Here is a 21,628-nt window from a genome sequence, read left to right on the forward strand (position 1 = left end):
AAGACTATCTGAAACAGGTAAATAAATAAATCCTGTTAAAGTACTGTTGATTTAAGGTTCACACCATGCTTTAATTATTGCTAACCAATTAAGTCTTCCTGTAAAGTGTTTTAAGTGCTGCAATTTACAGCCACCATCTCTGATAATGGATATATTTACCACCCAAGCTACTTTTAACAGGAAAACAGAAACACCCACTGACAGCTTACAGATAGATCACTATTATCTGATGCGTCATACATCTCGTGCTTGCATGTACACGTTCAAAATCTCCTTACTGTAAACAACGTCTTGCTCAGTAAGTGCCTATTTCCTGCCATTTCTCGATTAGAAATGGGTCAGTTGCTCATGACCTGGAATCTGAAGTATACTGTCCAGGGTGTGGAGAAGTGTGAGCCAGGAACTGATCATTTGTCATTGTGAGTTACACCAAATAAATGAAACGACTCCGGGTCAATGCCGCTACGCCCTAATACATGTAAACTACAACAGCATTGCTATTTGTAATGGTTCACAGATGGGTCGACTCACAGAAAAACAAGAGAAATAATGTAGCTCTAATCCTGGTGAAAGAAGCCAAATCGACATAAATTGAGTCACTGGTGGCACTCCGGAGGGTTTCTGATCCCAGCGAGGTTAGCAGGAAGTGGGGAACAATGCTTCAGTGTTAGCCCTGATTTCTCTAGCTGGGGAATAGAAGCCACCACTGAACTTTCTGCTTCACTCCACATCCATTGCTTTTTTGGGAAAGGATTAAATAAGAGAAACCAGGCGTGTAACTTAAATCCATGCCAGGGGCTCTCTGTCTCTGCATCTCACTATAACGTCTCACCCTTCCTCTCTTTTTTTGGCTGTCCCTGATCCATGTGTATGTTTTTTCTAGGTCCCCCCTCCCAACCACCACCACCACTGTGGTCTCAAAGAAAGGAAAGCTGCCTGAAAGTTGGTGGTGATCTAAATGATCTGCGAGAGCTCTGCATCTCCGGACGAGTTCCCAGAGGGCAACAGGTTTGTCTAAGCAGGTCTTCAAAGCAAATTCCTGCTAAATATTCAATTTGCGCATTTGGCAAAGGGCGAACTTTTGAGGAGATTGCTCTCTCGCTTCTTTTCCTTCTCAGGGAGACCACACAGAAGTCAAAACCTGTCTTGGCAATAAGCAAGCAATGTCATGGCCTTGTCTTTTTAAGCAATATATCAAGTCATGCTATGAAGGGAAAGCCCTATTTTCAGCAAACTCTTGAGTTTTTATTTAGACTCAGACAATGAAAAGTATGCAAACAAGTTCAGTGGGTGCTTTCCCTCCAATGACAAGTTTCTCTAAAATTAGCACATGTCTGAAAGTGAACCTTGATCTAGGCGTGTGACACAAACAATGCAATATGGGACACATAGTTAATGTGTTTACTAACATGGGCTAATAATGACCAATGCTTGTACAGCATTTATCAACTATATTTTGACATTTACTAATGCATTATTAAAATCCAAAACTATGATTGTATTTTCATTACTGAAAGTTAACAAACATGAATATATACTTTAATACATTGTATTGTAGGTATTGTTCATTATTTGTTCATGTTAGTAACTACAATGGTAACGCTTTACAACAAGGTTGTATTAGTTAATGCTACTTAATGCATTTACTAACATAAACAAACAATGAACAATACATTTGTTCATGTTTATTAACGTTAGTTAATGGAAATAAAGTTGTTCATTGTTAGTTCATGTTACCTCAGTGCATTACTAATCTGAAAAAGCATGATTTTGGATGTTAATAATGCATTAGTAAATGTTGAACTTTGATAAATAAATGCTGTACATGTAATTTTCATTATTAGGTCATGTAATTAAATACATTAACTAACATTAACTAAAGAAACCTTATTGTAAAGTGTGACCAATAGAGCTAACTAAGGCTTTATGGGTGCCTCAGTGTTGTGCTCTACAGTTGATGATAGTAATTGTAAAACAAACAAACAAACTTGCTATACACTTTTTATACACATATACACTTTTTTAACAAGATACTTTACATGCCAAATTGCACATAACAGCTGCACATACGGTTGAAGTCAGAATTATTAGCCCTCGCTTATTTTTCCCCTATTTTCTGTTTACTGGAGAGAAGATTTCTACAACACATTTCTAAACATAATAGTTTTAATATCTCATCTCTAATAACTGATTTATTTTATCTTTGCCATGACGACAGTAAATAATATTTGACTAGATCTTTTTCAAGACTCTTTTATACAGCTTAAAGTGACATTTAAAGGCTTAACTAGTTTAATTAGGTTAACTAGGCAGGTTAGGGTAATTAGGCAAGTTATTGTATAATGATGGTTTGTTCTGTAGACTATCAAAAAAAGGGGCTAATAATTTTGTCCTTAAAATGGTGTCTAAAAAATTAAAAACTGCATTTATTCTAGCTGAAATAAAACAAATAAGACTTTCTCCAGAAGATAAAATATTATCAGATATACTGTGAAAATTTCCTCGCTCTGTTAAACATAATTTGGGAAATATTTAAAAAGAGAAAAAAAATCAAAGGGGGCTAATAATTCTGACTTCAACTGTATAATACTATATATAGTAATATCCCTGTATATACACCTGTCAATTTGTATTTTTGCATTTGCTACTTATTTCTATTTTTAAAATATATTTATTATCTGCTTTCTGTCCTGTCTCTGAAATTCTGTCGTACTGCTGAAGCTCTGTCACGAAAACAAATTCCTCGTATGTGTGAACATACCTGGCAATAAAGCTTTCCTTTTTTTTAGAATCATATCGCAATGTGCAAATCTGCGATAGTCGCATCACAGGATCTGCAATGTTGAGTTGGGATCATAATAACAAGGAATCACATTTCAGAATGTAATTTGGGAAGTCATTGCAAAGTTTAACCCTAATAGAGTGAAAGATTAAACCAAGAAATTCATAAGTTTACAGATTTAACAAAGACTTATTGTATTTCATCATTTATACAATGAAGACTAGAGAGTTATTTTACATTTGATTACTATTGAACTTCCAAGTTCTCCTCCAGTTGCTCCGGTTTCCCCCATATAAATATTGAATTTCTGTTCATCAGTGCTGTTCAGAATCAGAATGGCATAAAACACCAAACAATTGATTTATTTTATTAATCTAAGCTTGCAACATTTTTTTCATACAGATATACTGTAAGTATAATTATGTAAAATAATGAATTCTGGGCGGCGCAGTAGGTAGTGCTATAGCCTCACAGCAAGAATGTCGCTGGATCGAGCCTCGGCTGGGTCAGTTGGCGTTTCTGTGTGGAGTTTGCATGTTGTCCCTGCGTTCGCGTGGGTTTCCTCTGGGTGCTCCGGTTTCCCCCACAGTCCAAATACATGCGGTACAGGTGTATTGGGTTGGCTAAATTGTCCGTAGTGTACAAGTGTGAATGAGTGTGTATGGATGTTTCCCAGAGATGGGTTGCAGCAGGAAGTGCATCCGCTGCGTAAAACTTATGCTGGATAAGTTGGCGGTTCATTCCGCTGAGGCGACCCCAGAGTAATAAAGAAACTAAGCCGAAAAGAAAATGAATGAATGAATGAATGATAATGAATTCTTTCCAAGTAGAGTTATTTAGGTCCTCGTTAATGAACTTGTAGTGGATGTAGCAGAAAAACTATAGATTGCAATGTTTTTTCCAATATCAGGCAGAGCCCTACAACTAACATTAGCTTTGTTTCCATCCCGAAATGTGAATTAGTTTCATGTGCAAAACTGGAATGTCACATAAAAGACGTGCAAATAAAGCAGCGTTTCCATCCAAAGAGGCAAAGTGAACAAAATCATCACTTCCTGATAAACTGGTGCCAAATATCACCAGTAAAAACGGAATTTGCTGCAGTAGGAGAAGCTGTGTGAGTCTTTTCTTTCTTTAATAAATGAGTTGCGCCTCAGAAGATGATGCCAACACAACAATGAATGCATGGAGGTGTTTAAAGCCATAAGACGCAGAATCTTTTGACAGTTCTGGAGGTCATTAATAATATAATAACACTAATACTGAAACGGTTAAGGTGTTTTATCATCACACGATCTCTTATAACAAAATCCCAAGACTTTTTTAAATGCGGATACTGGAATTTGTTCAGTAAAAGTGTTTCCATCGTAGTGCTCATCTTTTCTTATTGAATAAAAAGTTTGACATCTTGGCATTTCCATCAACTGATTTTTTTTATCTCCAAGATAGGTGGATGGAAACATAGCTACAGAATTAACTACAGTATGTGTTCTGTATTGTATACTGATATCGGTGCAATAAATAAACAGTGTTACTAACGGCAATATTTTTTTCAGTAGTTAAATAAATGACCGGTTTGACAATGTTGTTATCGTTACTGACAATAAAAGCTGTGCGTTACTATAATTGAGAACACTGAAGCTGTTTTCATGCGAGCAGCATCTCTCTCAGCCATAGGACCTCTCTTTCTCTAGGGTGGGTGTGTGTGTTCGGGGCTGGGGCGGGACACATAACCAACCAGTGATAATGATTGGTGTGTCTGTAAACGTGGTGTAACTGAGAACGTGATGATTGGCTTAGATAGAGTACATTTCCATTGTGTGGGTGTTCACACACAAGCACACATCAACGACCAGGAGTCAGAATGATGGCAGATCCAACAAGTTCAAAGGTAGCTTTTACAAACTGGAAATATAAGCATTACTTTCCCCTCGTTGAGTTGAAAGGCAAAAATATTTATGTATCTGGCAACTTATATCAAGAAAAAAGAGTCTCTCTGATTCGGTGACATGTAATTCTAATCTAATTTGACAAAGTAGGAGCAACTCAGTAGTTACTTTCCCTGGTAATAAGTTATTTTTATAAATATGCATAACTTACTAACTCAGTTACTATTTGTGAGAAGTAACTAGTAAATCTAACTAATTCCTCTTTTAAAGGAGCATAGCCAACACTGATACTAATACAGTGCATACTCTGCATGCCATCAGTCCTCTAGTACGCACCTGTACATACAAACATTCGCCTTTACAATGACCGGTTCCATTGTGTTCAGCAAAAATCTCCCAGTTGCCATGGGTAACAACTGTTCCCCTTCGGGGGGAACTTCAGCACTATAAGTGGATTTGATTGTAAAATCCACGCATTGGGGAGGTTCGGTTCAGAAGCTACTCGTCTGAAAGAGTATTGAACGGGCCAATTAAGAATGAATTGGCAGCGCAAGCCTGCGCAGGTGAGCGGCATAAGCAATCAACTGAGTATATAAGCTCACCTGGCGCAGCAGACGCCATCCTTTTCGCTTCAGAGACTTTCTGATCGAGTCGATGAGGGTTCCTCCTGCTGTGACCAGCGATTCTGAGCGAACGAGAGCATTCTCCCGGTCCAGAGTGTGTACACGCAGTGGCAGACGGTCGAGCTGGGTTTCTCCCTTGCCTGGCGTTCTTTGGGTCCGGTCCTTCAGAGCGGTGCGTATAAAGTTGCAAACTTCACAGAAAGAGCAACACAGTCGTGCAGCACGTCCTTATCAGGACGGCGCTCCGACTGTGCGTTTCTGGATGCGGTGGTTTCCTGTCCTCGGATGATGGGCGCGGGCACTGTGTTACATGTCTGGGGGTCCAGCATGTTAATGCGCTGCTCGCGGGCAGTTCATGTCGTCATCGCGATGCCATGACTGTTGCGCAAGATCGCGGTTAGCCTTTGCAAAAAGGCGAACCACCCCAGTTGTCCCCTGCTCTGCAGCGGGCACTCGGGCAGATCTGAGGGTTTCAGCGAGAGATAATCCGTCGCCCACGGGCCCGCGGACCTCCCGCTCCTCTAAGCGCTCCATCCAAGCTTCGGGCGGAGGAAGCGATCCGTCTAACAGATGGTAGCCCTTACGCCCGATGACACCGGAGACCAGATGTCCACCGCGGCATCGGAGGGTGGGCTTTCATTGTCCGATGATGATCCAGACCCGCTCGCCCCCTTCGGGCTGGTGAGCGCTGTCACTACGGATCCTGAAACGGACATGTTAGCCGTGCTTTCCCGGGCTGCTTCGGCCGTGGGTTGGAGATGGTTTATCCCCCAGCTCCGCGGCCGGACCGACTAGAGGGGCGTTCCCTTCTTCCCGGAGGTGCACAGTAGGCTCACGCGGTCTTGTAAAGCACTTTTTTCTGCTCGTGCTGCGTGTTCCTCCACCCTAACCACTCTTGACGGTGAAACAGCCAGGGGGTATGTGGCGATTCCTCAGGTTGAGTGCGCGATGGCGGTAAATCCGCGCGGCGCCTCTTCTTGGCGGGGTCCGCCTCGTCTCCCATCCAAAGCCTGTAAGTTATCTACCTCCCTCGGAGCTAGAGCTTACATAGCTGCGGGCCAGGCTGCTTCCGCCTTGCATGCGATAGCCACCTACCAGCGCTACCAAGCGCAGGCGCTGGCCGAGCTGCACGAGGGTGGGTCCAACCCAGGCTTACGAGCTTCGCACCGCCGCCGACTTAGCTCTTCGGACTACTGAGTCCGCTGCGTGTGCGTTGGGGAGGACGATGTCCACATTAGTGGTCCAGGAGCGCCACCCCTGGCTGATATGCGCAAAGTCGACAAAGTCCGCTTTCTTGACTTCCCCATATCCCCAGCCAGGTTCGGCGACACTGTCTGTGAATTCACCCAGGAATTCAAGGCGGTGAGAGAGCAGTTGGTGGGTGATGTCTTATCGGCGGTCCGTAGCCCGCTCCGCCCGCCGTGCCATTCATACCTGCTCCTCGCCGAAGGCGCCCGCCTACGAGAGCTGCTCCGCCCCCGCACACGCCTAAGGCGAAGCGAGCGCGTCGGGCACCTCGGAAGCAGGCAGCCCCCCTGCCCAGAACGCCGCTAAGTCCGGCAACGGACCGCGAAGCGCCCCTGGGACAGGCCATCTGGAGAAGAGGGAACTTGCTCTTTCCCCGCTGGAGGGCGGGGCCCCATTTCCAACGGCACTTTTTACTGCCATGAAAACATTATGAAAGGGCACTTTTCACTTCCCCAGATGTGACAGCCCGAAATCTGCCAGTCTGGGACGCTATGCTTTCTAGCTTGCAGATTCGGTGCGTTTCGCCAGTGGCTCACGAGCGCTGGGAGGACGGTCTCCTTTCTCCCACCCCTCGAGCCTCCCCTCCGGAGCTCGGGTTTGGAGTGAGAGCAAATATCTCACCTCCAGCTTTTCCGTGGGACCCGCGAGCTTCCCGGATCAGCACACCCACTCCGCGCTGCCCCACTGCTGGTACGTCAGCGATTGTAGCGATGAGTCCATTAGCGAGAGCTCTGCCTGCCTGGTTAGCGCGGGCCAGCTCTTCGCGGTGGCTCATACGCACAATCAGACTCGGCTATGCGATTCAGTTCGCGAAACGGCCCCCCAAGTCACGGGTGTGTATTCACCAGGGTCAGCCCCCTGTCCGCCCCTGTCTTGCGAGAGGAGATTGCTGTCCTCCTGGCGAAGGATGCAATCGAGCCGCTCCCTCCAGCCGAGATGGAGAGCGGGTTTTACAGCCCACGCTTCATCGTGCCCAAAAAGAGCGGTGGGTCACGGCCAATCCTAGATCTGCGCGTTTTGAACCGCTGCCTGCACAAGCTGCCGTTCAGAATGCTCACGCAGAAGCGCATCCTCCGGTGCGTTCGTCCTCTGGGTTGGTCTGCAGCATTAGACCTGATGGACGCGTATTTCCATGTCTCCACTCTTCCTCGCCACCGACAGTTTCTGCGGTTTGCGTTTGAAGGTCGAGCTTGGCAATACAAAGCCCTCCCCTTCGGGCTCTCTCTGTCTCCGCGGGTCCTCACCAAGCCCGCGGAGGGTGCCTCAGCGCCCCTTCGGCTCGCGGGCATCTGCATACTCAATTTCTTTACGACTGGCTGAATTGCCCTCTCTTTTGATTATGCACAGAGTTGATTATGCACAGAGACAAAGTGCTCTGGCACTTCCACCTGTGGGGGTTTCAGGTCAACCGAGAAAAGAGCAAACTCGCCCCCGTGCAGAGGATCTCTTCTCTCGGGCTGGAGCTGGACTCGGTCACCATGGCAGCGCGCCTCTCCGGAGAGCGCGCTCAGCTGATGCTGTACTGTCTGAGAGAGCTCGACAGTAAAATAGTGGTCCCACTGAAACAATTTCAGAGGCTCCTGGGGCATATGGCATCCGCAGCCGCTTCATGCCGCTCGGATTATTCTATATGAGACCACTTCAGCACTGGCTTCACGATCGAGTCCCCAGACGCGCATGGCACGCGCGCGCACACCGAGTCTCTGTTACTGCGCTGTGTCGCCGCGCCCTCAGCCCTTGGAGCGACCCCTCGTTCCTACAGGCCTGGGTGTCTCTAGAACAGGCGTCCAGTCTTGTTGTCGTTTCAGCAGACGCTTCCAACACGGGCTGGGGGGCTGTGCGTTGCGGGCATGCGGCTGCGGACCTGTGGAAAGGTACCCAGTTGCATTGGCATATCGCCTGGAGCTGTTGGCAGTGTTCCCCGCTCTCCACCGTTTTTTTCCGGTGTTGGAGCGGCAACACGTGCTGGTCAGGACGGACAGTACGGCGGCGGTGGCGTATATCAGCCGTATAGGGGGTATGCGCTCTCGCCGCATGTCTCAGCTCGCCCGCCGTCTGCTCCTCTGGAGTCATCCGCGGCTGAAATCGCTGCACGCCATTCATATTCAGGCAAGCTCAACCGTGCAGCCGATGCGCTCTCACGGCAGCCTTGCGTCCTGGAGAATGGAGACTCCACCCCGAGTCTGTTCAGCTGATATGGGCGCGATTCGGGGAAGCCCAGATCGATCTGTTGCTTCCCCCGAGATCGCTCATTGCCAGTTGTTCTTTCCCTGACCGAGTGCTCTCGGCACGGATGCACTGGCTTACAGCTGGCCTCGGGGCACGCGCAATACGCGTTTCCCCCAGTGAGCCTGCTCGCGCAGTTACTGTGCATGGTCAGGGAGGACGAGGAACAGGTTGCTGGTTGCGCCCCTCTGGCTCAACCGGACCTGGATGTCAGAGCTCTCCCTCGCGATAGCCCTCCCCTGGCAGTCCCTTCGAGAGAGCACCTACTCTCTCAGGGACAGGGCACCACCTGGCACCCTCGCCGATCTTTGAAGAGATTTTTAGACGCGAGGAAGACTTAGGTAACCTCCGATTGCGGTGGCTAATACCGTCACTCGGGCTAGAGCCCCCTCCCCGAGCGCGCCTATGCCCTGACGTGAAGTCTATTCACTGAATGGTGTGTCTCTCGCTGAGAAGACCCCCGTAATTTGCCAGATCAGCGTTGTGCTTTCTTTACGCCGAGAGAAGTTGGAGAGCAGGCTGTCGCCCTCCACACTCAAGGTTACGTGGCTGCCATCTCCGCTCTCATAACGCGGTGGCTGGCAGCACCGTGGGAACGCATAACCTCATCATCCGGTTCCTCAGGGGCGTTAAGCGAATTAATCCACCCCGCCCCCTCTCATGCCCTCTTAGGATCTCGCCCTCGCTACACAAGCCGCGTCAGATCCCTTCGATCCTCGACTCAGTATTTTCTGTCCCTGAAGACAGCTCTGCTGGTCGCGTTGATATCGATTAGAGGGTCGGGGACCCGGAGGCATTTTTCGGTCAGTGACTCGTGCCTGTAATTGGGCTGGCTTCTCTCACGTATGAGACCCCGCCCGCGATATGTGCCCAAGGTTCCTACCACTCCGTTTTAATACGAGGTAGTGAGCCTGCAAGCGCTGCCCTCGGAGGAGGCAGACCCAGCCCTTATTTATTGTCCAGTTCGCGTTTGCGTATTATCCGGACCGCACTCAGAGTTTAGATCATCTGAGCAGCTCTTCGTCTGTTATAGCGGTCGGCAGCAGGGAAGTGCCGTACCGAAATAAGTTCCCACTAGATTGTGGATGCCTTTCTTTCACTATCAGAGCCGAGATGAGCCGCGTCCCCCGAGAGCGCGTGCGCACTCCACTCGGAGCTTCGCATCCTCTCGAGCGCGCGCACGCGGCGCCCCTCTAACAGACATCTGTAGAGCTGCGGGCTGGGTGACACCCAACACATTTGCAAGGTTTTACAATCTGCGAGTGGAGCCGGTTTCCTCAAGGGTATTAGGTAACCCTTGGTGATTGAGGAAACAATTCGGTAGGGTGTTGAAACACGCTTGCTGCGCCATTCTCCCTAACACGGAGATACGTGCGCCTTTTTATCTGTCAGTAAAGTTCCCCGTCAGGTGAGCCCTGCAGATTCCTCCGTGGCCCCCAGCACTGACTCAGCGGAGGAGTCACTTGCTGGCCCACTACGTTGTAGGTCTGCCCGCTGGTCAGCCCGCGTTTTGGGTAAAGGTGCCTGCTATGCGTGGTCCCCACTAGGCGATCCCATATGCTTATTCAGCCACGGTTAAGTCCCCCCCCCCCTGGGCGGACCCGTGTCTTCCCTCCCCGCTAACCACTCTTTTGCTATGCGTACTCCCCCTTTTTAGGGCTAGTCCATATGTAAATTCTGCCATCTATCCCCCCTTGGGTAACGGATGGCCTCCGCAGCGTCCTCCCTATCGGGATTGCACGCTTCCCAACGTACTGTCGTATTTTCCTAGAATTATCTAGATGCTCACGACTTCCCAAAAAATATATATAAATCCGTAAAACTTCTGTTGAAGTAGGATAAATTAGGGCCAGGGACACGTTGGAGGACCGCGCCCCCCATGATGTGGGTGCGTCACGCTTGCTTGACTATCTCCTCATCGGGGGTGTTGGTAAGGTGCAGTCATTATGGCGCTTTCAATGGGCTCCCAATGCGTGGATTTTACAATCAAATCCACTTATAGTGCTGAAGTTCCCCCCGAAGGGGAACGTTCGAGGTTACTAAAGTAACCCTTCGTTCCCCGAGGAGGGGAACGGAAGCACTATACTCCGTCGCCATAATGACTGTCCCTTAGCTGTTGAAAGTCTCTTCAGCTTAAAAAGGATAGCGTCTGCTGCGCCAGGTGAGCTTATATACTCAGTTGATTGCTTATGCCGCTCACCTGCGCAGGCTTGCGCTGCCAATTCATTCTTAATTGGCCCGTTCAATACTCTTTCAGACGAGTAGCTTCTGAACCGAACCTCCCCAATGCGTGGATTTTACAATCAAATCCACTTATAGTGCTTCCGTTCCCCTCCTCGGGGAACGAAGGGTTACTTTAGTAACCTCGAACGTTTTTTCCCCTTATAATCACCTTTGTCTTGGCTCCCTCATTGGTTCATAAATCTCTGGTAAATAGCCAATGAAGACAGGCCTTATTAAGAGTCCATTGTGATGCGTTTTTAAAGCCCTCTGGGTGTTCTATGAAGTCTCGGGCCATCACCGTCCCGTTCTGCTCTGTCTGACTGAATGTTACACTCCTAGAATACTAACTACGTGCCTGTCAGTGCACCCCAGCTTCTTTCCCCAATCCAACTGGGGCCCCAACAGCCTAGAATATATAAGCACCCCTCAAGAAGTGCTTTTTTTCTTCTTCGTCTTCGGTGCACATAATTAATACAAACATTAAACATGACATGGACAGATTGGAGTAATTATGAACTTATTTTAACTCGAGTTACTTCACCGAATAGCCGTTTTTGGAGGTAATCGCATTAGAAAAGTACTTTATCATGTTCAGTTTGATCGTCATCAAGTACATTCGCTTCGCATAGTTTTCATTACAGCGCTAATGGCGCTAAATGAGGGGAGTAGCACTGTTTGTTAGCACTCCTTTTGGTGTAAACCAGGGCTTTGTTTGTCCCTGTAGACTCTGATAATAGTGTAAAACGGAGGTGTTTACTCATCTTTTAGGACAACACTGTTTGAGCATCCCATCTGGCCGGTGCACCAAGAGTGAGCACAGGATATTTATGTTAGTCTTGAAGAATGTTCATTAGGCAACAGCTGTGTGTGTGTGAGAAAGAGAGATAGATATATAGAGAGAGAGAATGTGAGTGTATATATGTATCTATTTTCAGTGCATTCACACTCAATATCTCTCAATTAAATGTCTTTCATTGATAGCCGTCCCTCTGGAAATCTGAAAGTCTTTAATCCTTCAGCAAACACCATGGTGATGTTTAATCCTTGAAAATATTTTCCTGAGGCTTTTATTCTTGTACAACAGAAACCTCCTCACAACTTGAGTCTCAAAAAAAACCCCAAAAAGCCTGGAGATGTTTCAAGACGTTTTCAGATTTATTATTAAAGCCTGCGTCTTGTGTGCTACACACAATTTACACAGAGAAATGAATTACTGTACTGGTGGCTCGGCCTAGTTTGATTTATTTAGGAAAGACAAAAACTAAAAAGCTCCACTGTGATCCCTAATCAAATTCAGCGCAGGCCGACAAATTATACAAACGTCTTAAATGGCTCAAAGTCACTGTCGTTTATCAAAGGCTTTGTCCTCATGTCAGTTTGTTTTGTGTTTAAGCTTTAATTTAAGGTCTGTGTAACGTTTGGAAGCTCTCCATGCCTTCTTCGGGCCTGGCAAATGTAACGTAACTTGAATCCGCAAAGAATTATCAGAGAAAAGCAACCACAATTAGCTGTAATTATATGTTCGGAATGACAAAAAAGCATGGGATTAAAGTCAGAACCAAAAAGGAAAGACAGAGGAAAGTTCAATATGAATAAAGATTGAGTTTGAAGGAGAGGGGGAAAACAAGAGGGTGAAAGAGTGAGACGTTGTGGATCTTGGCAGTGGAAAATGTCACAGGAGGTTTACCATGGGGAGCCCGAGAGGAGACAAACATTAGCTCGCAGGGTATTGCTTTACAATGAATTTCTGTTATCGTTGATGAGGACACTGTCTAGAACTACATGTATAGCATGTCAGACTGAGAGAATATGGCTGATTTAAAGGGATAGTCAACCCAAAAATGAACATTTACTCACTATTTAGCCTACTTATCCTTGAGTCGTTCCAAACATTTATGAGTTTCTTTCTTCTGTTGAAGATTAAAGAAGATATTCGCCTGAAAACCTGTAACCATTGACTTCCATGGTAGGAAATGTCAATGGTTACAGGTTTTCAGCTTTCTTCAAAATATCTTCTTTTCTGTTTAACAGATGAAAGAAACTCATCCATGTTTAAAAGAAGTAATGGGTGAGTAAATGATGACAGATTAAAAATTTTGGAGTGAACTGTCTCTTTAAATCTCCTATCCTAAAAGTAAACAGCAGCACCACCTTCCAGCTCAATTCGACGACTAATCCAAAAGCATTTTGTCAATCGCAGTTACTTATAAATAGGTCAGCCGGAACTCTGAACGGTGATGGCTTGTGTGGGAGCTTCTGCCGCCGTCCTCTCTTTTTTGTGTTTACAGTCTCGCAGTGTGACCGTGAATTAACCTCACTTTCTTTTTCCCTTCAGAGGTAGAGCGTTTATTTGAAACAATCTGTCTTATCTCACCAAGCCGTATCGTTTTACAGGCTTTGCTGATCGAAGGGCAGGTTTATAATTAGATTATTACAGCCCTATTAGTAAACGCAGAGCTTTCTGTTTCTTGTATTCGACCTTAAACAGATGCGGTTCAGAGTTTAATGTTCAACAGTGCCTACAGAATCCTAACTTAATCTTTCTTCTTAAAGAGATAGTTCACCCAAACCGAAACATTCTGTTATCGTTAACTCATCTTTCATTGGTCACAATCCTGTTTGAAATTCTTTCTTCTTTTGAACTCAAAAAAAGACGTTTTGAAAAATGCTGAAAACATGTAACCACTGACCTACATATTAATTGTTTTTCCAACTATGTAAGTCAATGGTTACAGGTTTTAAACGTTTTGTAGATTATCTTATTCTGTGTTCAACAGACAAGAGAAACTCAAAAAGGTGTAGAACCACTAGATGAAGAGTACACTAGAAAATGTTCATTTCAACTATTTCTTTTAGCATTTCGACGTGATTAGCCTTCAAATATACTGATGAAGGTTTGACTGTCTATTATTCAGTCATTTAATAAAAGCTAGAACATGACTGATATGCACTACATAACGACTTGTTACTGTTCAAATAACGTTTATTCGAAGATCTCAACTTTATGATTTTGATTCATAGAGTACTTTTGTTGTTGTTTTCTATGTAATGTTATCATAAACACCTGTTGTTATCTTTCTATTACCCTAAAACTTCATCGAGACGAGGCAGTAAACAGGACCTTTCGTGTTTCTAACAATGCAATGTTGCAAAACAAGTGCATTACTTCCTTGTCTGATTGTTTTGATTGGGAAATCGTGTTTTTGTTGGGTTCATGTGTGGTTTTGCAAACTTTTAATCTGCCAGCTTGCACACATTAAAAATAAGTTTGTAATAGTTATTATTATTGTTATTGTATTATCATTATTATTATTATTATTATTATTATTATTGCAATAGCAATTGATAATAATAATAATAATAATAATAATAATAATAACTATAATAAGTATTATTATTATTATAAAATAATAATAATAATAATAATAATAATAATAATAATAATAATAATTATTATTATTATTATTATTATTATACATTTATTTAAAATTGCAAAACCAAAACAAAATATTAAATATTTATAATAATAAGGTAACACTTTAGGTCACAATCCATGCGTATTGCCTGCCTATTATTAAGATATTAATTGTTCATTAGTAGTTATAAAGTACAACCTTATTCACCTAAACCCAACTACTACCTTACTAACTATTAATAAACAGCTAATTAGTAGTTTATTAAGCTGGAATTGTTGGATAATGGTTTATTAATACCTTGAATTGTGACCTGAACTAAAGTGTTAATAATAATAATAAATATAAAAAATCATTTTAAAAGTTATTATTATTATTATTATTATTATTATTATTATTATTGCTAAATGCACATTTCAAACGTGATTCAGTTACTGTAAACAGTCTGATGTGAATCATTGTGCTTGTTATTTGTAAATGAAAACCATTTAAAGCATCAATCCTCACAGAAAGACAATCAAGTAATCACATTAGGTGACAAGAAATGACCCATTTTCCAGTTCCAATGCATACTTCGCTTCCCCTTACAGTGTTTAATTCATCCTGGTGCAATTTATCTAGTCATATTAACTGATTTATCACCAGTCTGCAACTTTGCAAAAGTTCTCCTCGTTTGCAGGCAGGACTGTATCCCACAGCATAGTGAGCTGCCTACACTGATATCATTTTAGGGGAATATTAGCGAGTAAACATTGCTGTCTAATCAGCGTACGCGCCTGTGGTGCTCAAAAATACTCACTCACAAACTTTTAAAGTTCACCCAAAGATATAATAAGAGTGCAAACTTTGGCTCACCTGCGATAAAGACATGTTTAAGTAGACAAAGAGCCCCGTGGTGGACGCGATCTGCAGGACGACCACCACGATCACGACCATCGCGATCCATAACTTTGACGGCGAGTCTCGCCCGCGGCTGTTCGCCGGGACCATCATGTATGTGGTGGACTCGCTGCTGACCGACCTGTAGTAATCCTGGTTGTTCTGAGTGGCCATGGCATTCCTAAGACGTGGGTAGATACGCGGTTAGTGACAAACAAATTGAAATCAGCGACGGGACGCTGAATAAACTCCTTCTTGTTGGCTCAGCGCGCGGCCGTGGGAGGGTAGAGTCTGTCCCACACACACATGCAGCCACTAGTGCTGCTGGAAGACTGAAGTGTGTGTGTGTGTGTGTAGACGCTGAGGGGTTGAGTCTTAAGAGTTTCTCAAGGTAAGGCAACACGAGCTACAAAGTCTTCATGACTTCCTTAATCCTTTTCCTCATGCAAGATATCCCACTGATATCCTGTTATATTATATCCTGATAGGCTATATAGATGCGATATTGCAATATTATTTTAAAACATCATTAATATATATTTAATTCATTTTTTGTCTTATAATGAATAGCTGAATCTTTCAGCTGAGAACACAATTAGTCAGTAAAGCCCAGATGTGAGATTTGGTCCTTTTAAAATGAGATATTCTTCACCCCTTTGACTCCTCCTTGTCTGCCTGTTGACAGTATTATTCAAAAGCCTCGTGACTTTTCTGCTTGTTCATGATTTATTGAAAGAAAATTAAGTATAGTTGTACATTATTAAGATCTTTTCATCATACATATATTTGTAAATATAGTTTAAAATTTATAATGATTTATCTATCAAACTAGTTATACATTTTTATGAAGTTTTAAAATTGTATGATCTTTCAAAGAAATCCTCCGGCCCATAATTATAAAATCTTTACAAAAGTTTACATATATATAAATATAAGTAATTAGATTTATAAAAAATGTATATAAAAATTATATTATAAAAAATTTAATAAAATTGTATTATTGTTTTATTTATTCATTTATTCTTTTTCTTTTCGGCTTACACCAAAATACCCTTCCAGCTGCAACCCATCACTGGGAAACATCCATACACACTCATTCACACACATACACTTTTGACAATTTAACTTACCCAATCCATCCGTACTGCATGTTTTTGGACTCGTGGGGGAAACTGGAAGACCAGGAGGAAACCCACGCAAACACGAGGAGAATATGCAAACTCCACACTGAAATGCCAACTGACCCAGCCGGAGCTCGAACCAGCAACCTTCTTGCTGTGAGACGATTGTGCTTTCCACTGCACCACTGTGATGCCCTAATATTTTATATTATTTTATTTAATTTTATATTATATAAAAAAAATTCTATGGTAATTATTTTTTATAATATATAAAAGTGGGCATCATGGGGGCACAGTGGGCAGCACGATCGCCTCACAGTAAAAAGTTTGCTAGTTCAAGCCTTGGATGGAAGTTCTCCCGCTGTTCATGTGGGCTTCCTCCAGGTGCTCTGGTTTCCCCCACAAGTCCAAAGACATGTGGTATAGGTGAATTGGGTAAGCTAAAAATTGTCCATAGTGTATGTGTGTGAATTAGTGTGTATGGATGTTTCCCAATGATTGCAGCTGTAAGGGCATCCACTGTGTAAAGCATATGCTGGATAAATTGGCAGTTCATTCAGCTGTGGTGAACCCAGATAAATAAAGGGACTAAGATGAAAAAAAATTTTATGAATGAATATAAGTTAAGAGGGTGAATTAAAATAAAGATTTTAGATTTTTTGTTGAGTGGACCTCAGCCCTCTGGTTGAAAAGTGGAGGTTTAAAACCTCTCCAAAACTATATGTGACCATGTTTGGAGAACAGTTAGTACACCAAACCACATAAAGATGATTTAAGATGTTATTTTGAACATACAATCTCTAAAGACACAACTGCATGGGGCCAGATTCACAAAACATAAAAAAGGGAATATTTTGCATTCCTAAAAACCTTCTTAAGAATGTCCTCATCTTAAGATTGTTCTAAAGAAAAAGCTTAAAAAGAATTCCCAATCTTGAAAAGAACATTCTTAAAAATCATCTAAAAATAGGATGACTGTTGACTAGTTGTGTAGATCCCCAAATGTTTTATTCACATAGTAAACTTATTTAAACTAGCATACTTGGCTTATTATTTGTGTTCCAGATAGAAACACTATGGTGGTCAACAGCATTTGCCTTGTGACATCTCCATTTTCCTTGTCATCCAACCATGTCTAATTATTCAGGTAGTTCACTTTACCTGCAAGTAAATTCTCTTTATATATATATATATATATATATATATATATATATATATATATATATATATATATATATATATATATATATATATATTATATATATATATATATATATTTCTTTCTTTTTCCTTTTTTAATAAATGTTCAAATGTAACAATTCACAGACCCTATAACCCTTACCATAACAAAACTGCTGTCTATTACTTTGTCAATTACCTTAAACTGACATATCGACCATTTGATAGAGGCTGATATTTTCAAAATTATGGGATGTGCCTACAGAAAAAAAAACAGCTTAAACCAGCTTAGGCTGGTTGGCTGGTTTTAGCTGGTTGACCACCCTGGTTTTAGAGGGGTTTTGGCCATTTCCAGCCTGGTGTCCAGCCATTTCCAGCCTGGTCTTAGCTGGTCAGGCAGGGAGGTGACCTGCTAAAACTAGCTTGACCAGCCTAGACAGGCTGGGAGCCTAGCCAAAACCAGCTACCTTAAACCAGGCTGGTCAAGTTGGTTTCAGCTGGATTTAGCTGGTCATTTTCCAGCCCGGACAGCTAAGACCAGGCTGGAAATGGCTGAAAACAAGCCTGGAAATGGCCAAAAGACCTCTGAAAACATTTTGGTCAACCAGCTAAAACCATCCAACCAGCCTAGGCTGGTTTAAGCAGTTTTTTCAGCAGGGGTGTTGAAAAAATGCATTTAAGTGTTAATAGTGTTAACTAGTGATATTAGCCAAAAAAAAAAAAAAAAATTAAAGTTAAAGGGAAAATTCTTACAAACTTTTCATAAGAAACTTCTTAGGAAGATATTCTTGAGAAATCCATTGGAAATCTTCCCAAGTAATAATATTCCTTTTGTTTAATCTTCCTCCCTCACTTTTGAAAGGTTTTTTTCTCAAGAGCATCACGTCATCCTTGACATGAAAATCACAGGCTTTGTTATTATGTGTAATCTTATTGTATGGTTCTTGTCTAAGAGTTAAACATGCAGAGACATGTAGGCTATTAAATATTCAGGAAGGGAAAAAAACAGACACATACACACACCTCAAACTGATCAGTTTGTGTATTTCGAGCAGCTGTTTGTGTGACTGAAAGTCAAGATATCAAGGTTTGATGACCTTTACCCCACTGTGCCATATTGTGCAAATGTAAAATATATAACGTCAACAAAATAAGACTGATCAGACTAAAACAACGACATTCGAAAGACTTTTAACTGTGTCTAATAAATTACGTTGATCACTTCTACTCTTCAGCTGACATAAACATTCCTGTCGTCTTGAGATAAACGGTCCACAGTAAAACTGAAGGGACTCGAAGCTTCACTCCTCTCCTCACTCTGTAAATATATCTGTACCCTTTCCGTCTGTTTTAGCCATAAACAGCAGGAGACGAGCATCGTGTGTGAGCCCCGATGTATGTTTGTCTGTACGAGGGTCTGCTGGAGATGGAACACAGATGTCTGGTGGGTTTCTCCTGGTCCAGGCCTGTGGTTAGATGGTCAGAAATGGAGCAGAGCGATGTTCGCACCGCAGCTACGGATCATCTCTGGAAGTGCACCGGAAGGGGTAAGAAATGAATGGGCATGCAAGACAGTTCCTCAGGGCTTGATCGCTCGTGTCTGCTACTGATTGCCTGTCAGATGATTTCTAACGAGGGTGTTTAGTGCTGTCAACAGGGAGAAGAGCTATGCAAGATTACGTGCAGACAGTTGTCTTGCTTTACAAGCTTTTTCCAAATGAAGGGTTCATCTAAAACTGAAAATTCTGTCATTTTTTTTACTCGACCTTACTTTTTTCAAACCCACTTGAATTTCTTTCTTTTGTTGAACACATATGTTTTGAAAAATGCTGGAAAACTGTTAAACCATTGGTTTTTGTTTTTCCAACTAGTGATTTCAATGGTTACCGGTTTTCAGCTTTCTTCAAACTATCTTCTTTTTTATTGAACTGAATAAAGAAACCCATAAATGTTTGGAACCACTTTAGGTAAATAAAGTGTAATTCATTTCTATTTTGGGGTGAACTATCCCTTTAAATCTGAACAAATAGATTATTAGTGTACAGTACATTACCTGACAAAAGTCTTGTCACTTATCCAAGTTTTAGGAACAACAAATGATAACTTGACTTCTAGTTGATCATTTTGGTATCAGAAGTGGCTTATGTGAGAGGCAAAGGCCTCTAGATTAGGCTTATTTTACCAAAATAAAATATGATCATGCCTTGATTTTTAATAATTTAATTAGGAGGTCAGTAAGGTTTGCTTAAAAAAGTCTTGTCATCTAACAGAAATAATGTACAGTATAGAATATAAAGTCATGGTGCAGTGGAAAAAGAATTAATATTGTGTATGACTTAGGGTTGCACGGTTTGCCGGTACTATGGTAGTATCAATATACTATGGCTCCAAAATACTGCCAATGCCACTGTAGTTTATAAACGGTAGTATCGTCAATAATGGTTTATTTACAATAGAAAATGTTGCATGTGGAAAAGTCACGAAATGCTCACACATTTGTGCAAAAGTAAACCATTTCATTTGAATAGTCTGCGGAGCCTTTTAGGGTTGCAAAACTTTGTAGAATTGGCACCTTCTATGGTAGCCTATTGCACGTTTTCTAGCACTTCAGTTCGAACGCACATTTGAATCAGTTTATTTCTCTTCCTGTTAATATAAGTAGTTACAACAACCACGGCAATCTTTTAAAAAGAGTGACTTACAAAGTGATATTTTGAATTACTTTGGATTCTTACCTGATAAGACTGAATAAAAAAATAGATGAAAAACCCAAAATAGCAACAGGAAACATCAAAATTTTTGATTCATATAGCCTAGTTTTGTTGGAAAAATGCTTTTTTGTAAATAAATTTTGCTCTGTATAATTTGTATCTTTAATTTAATGTATTTTTGTTGGTCAGTTATTTACAAAATAAACAAAAAGAATGAATACATTTTAGGTGAGGTTGGGTGCAAATAATACTTTTTGGCCTTAAGGGGATTATAAATTAAATTTAAGTAGGCCTATTATAACATCAAATACAGTATTTCTGACAATTTTCTTTATTATTTGAGTTATGAATTACAGTATCGCAATACTACTTGGTATCGTGATACTTCAGCTGGTATAGTATCATAAGATTAATTAATGGTATCGACAAAAACCATAGGATTACTCACATGAGCTTGGACGACTGCATCTATAAATTTCTGTAATGACTCAAATAACTTATTAATAAAGTCATCAGCAATGGCAAAGAAATAGTTTTTTCAGGACTCCCAGAGTTCATCAAGATTATTTGGATTCATCTTCAATGCCTCCTCTATTATCTTACACCGGACATGCTCAATATTGTTCATGTCTGGTGACTGGTCTGGCCAATCCTAGAGCACCTTGACCTTATTTGCTTTCAGTTACTTAGATGTGGAGGCTGCAGTATGAAAAAAAGCGCTATCCTGCTGAAGAATTTGATACTGATTGTACCCCCAAACCATGAGTTTTCCTTCACCAAACTTGACGGATTTCAGTGAGAATCTTGGGTCAATGTGGTATTGAAGTTCCAATAAGTATTCATTGCTCTTACGATTGACATTGACAACAAGGCTTTTGTAAGGTAGTGTTTTTTTATAATACATTTCAGGAAAAGAAATAACACAATCTGACAAAATCAGATTTTTTATTTAGCACTGCCATATTAGAGTGGAGGGGATTTTCAAAATAAACTAATTAACAAAAAATTAATTTGACCAATTTTTAAGGAATTAATTGTGAAATATAGCAAGTGAATGATATATGAGCAGACTGTATAAAATTGTCACAATGTAGACTGGGGAAAAGTTTGGTGTATCATCAGTGCCTGAGAAATAAGACTTATTTTGGGAAAAAAAAAAACAAGTGGAAATTTAATAAAAAATTATTCACATATTCTCTCTATAGGGCGAAGCGGTGGCTCAGGGGTTAGCGATGTTAACTGGTTCAAGTCTCAGCTGGGTTAGTTGGCATCTCTGTGTGGAGTTTGCATGTTCTCCCCGTGTTAGTGTGGGTTTCCTCTGGGTGCTCTGCGCT

General features: G+C 42.1%; 1 protein-coding gene and 1 long non-coding RNA gene across 5 annotated transcripts in view; one reads left to right on the forward strand and one right to left on the reverse strand.

Annotated features, from left to right (window-relative positions):
- tnfsf10l (TNF superfamily member 10, like) overlaps window positions 1-15,617 on the reverse strand; it is a 51,534-nt gene extending 35,917 nt beyond the window's left edge. Inside the window, exon 1 of one of the 2 annotated variants that reach the window (XM_087258680.1) lies at window positions 15,260-15,617. In XM_087258680.1, the coding sequence (XP_087114806.1) occupies window positions 15,260-15,457 (198 nt within the window). In that variant the 5' untranslated portion in view covers window positions 15,458-15,617. 2 annotated transcript variants of the gene reach the window in all.
- The window catches only part of LOC141375353 (uncharacterized), a 36,959-nt gene extending 16,629 nt beyond the window's left edge, over window positions 1-20,330 (forward strand). For 2 of the 3 annotated variants that reach the window (XR_015495622.1, XR_015495621.1), the window contains 2 exons: window positions 884-1,008; window positions 18,938-19,130. This is a non-coding gene — a long non-coding RNA (uncharacterized LOC141375353). Of the gene's footprint in view, window positions 1-883; window positions 1,009-17,469; window positions 17,552-18,937 lie in introns of all 3 variants that reach the window. The other variant, XR_015495623.1, reaches the window with a different exon arrangement.
- Window positions 20,331-21,628: the final 1,298 nt, after the last annotated feature.

The sequence above is a fragment of the Danio rerio genome, chromosome 7, assembly GCF_052040795.2.
Source record: "Danio rerio strain M-AB ecotype USA chromosome 7, GRCz13ab, whole genome shotgun sequence".
Taxonomy (NCBI): domain Eukaryota; kingdom Metazoa; phylum Chordata; class Actinopteri; order Cypriniformes; family Danionidae; genus Danio; species Danio rerio.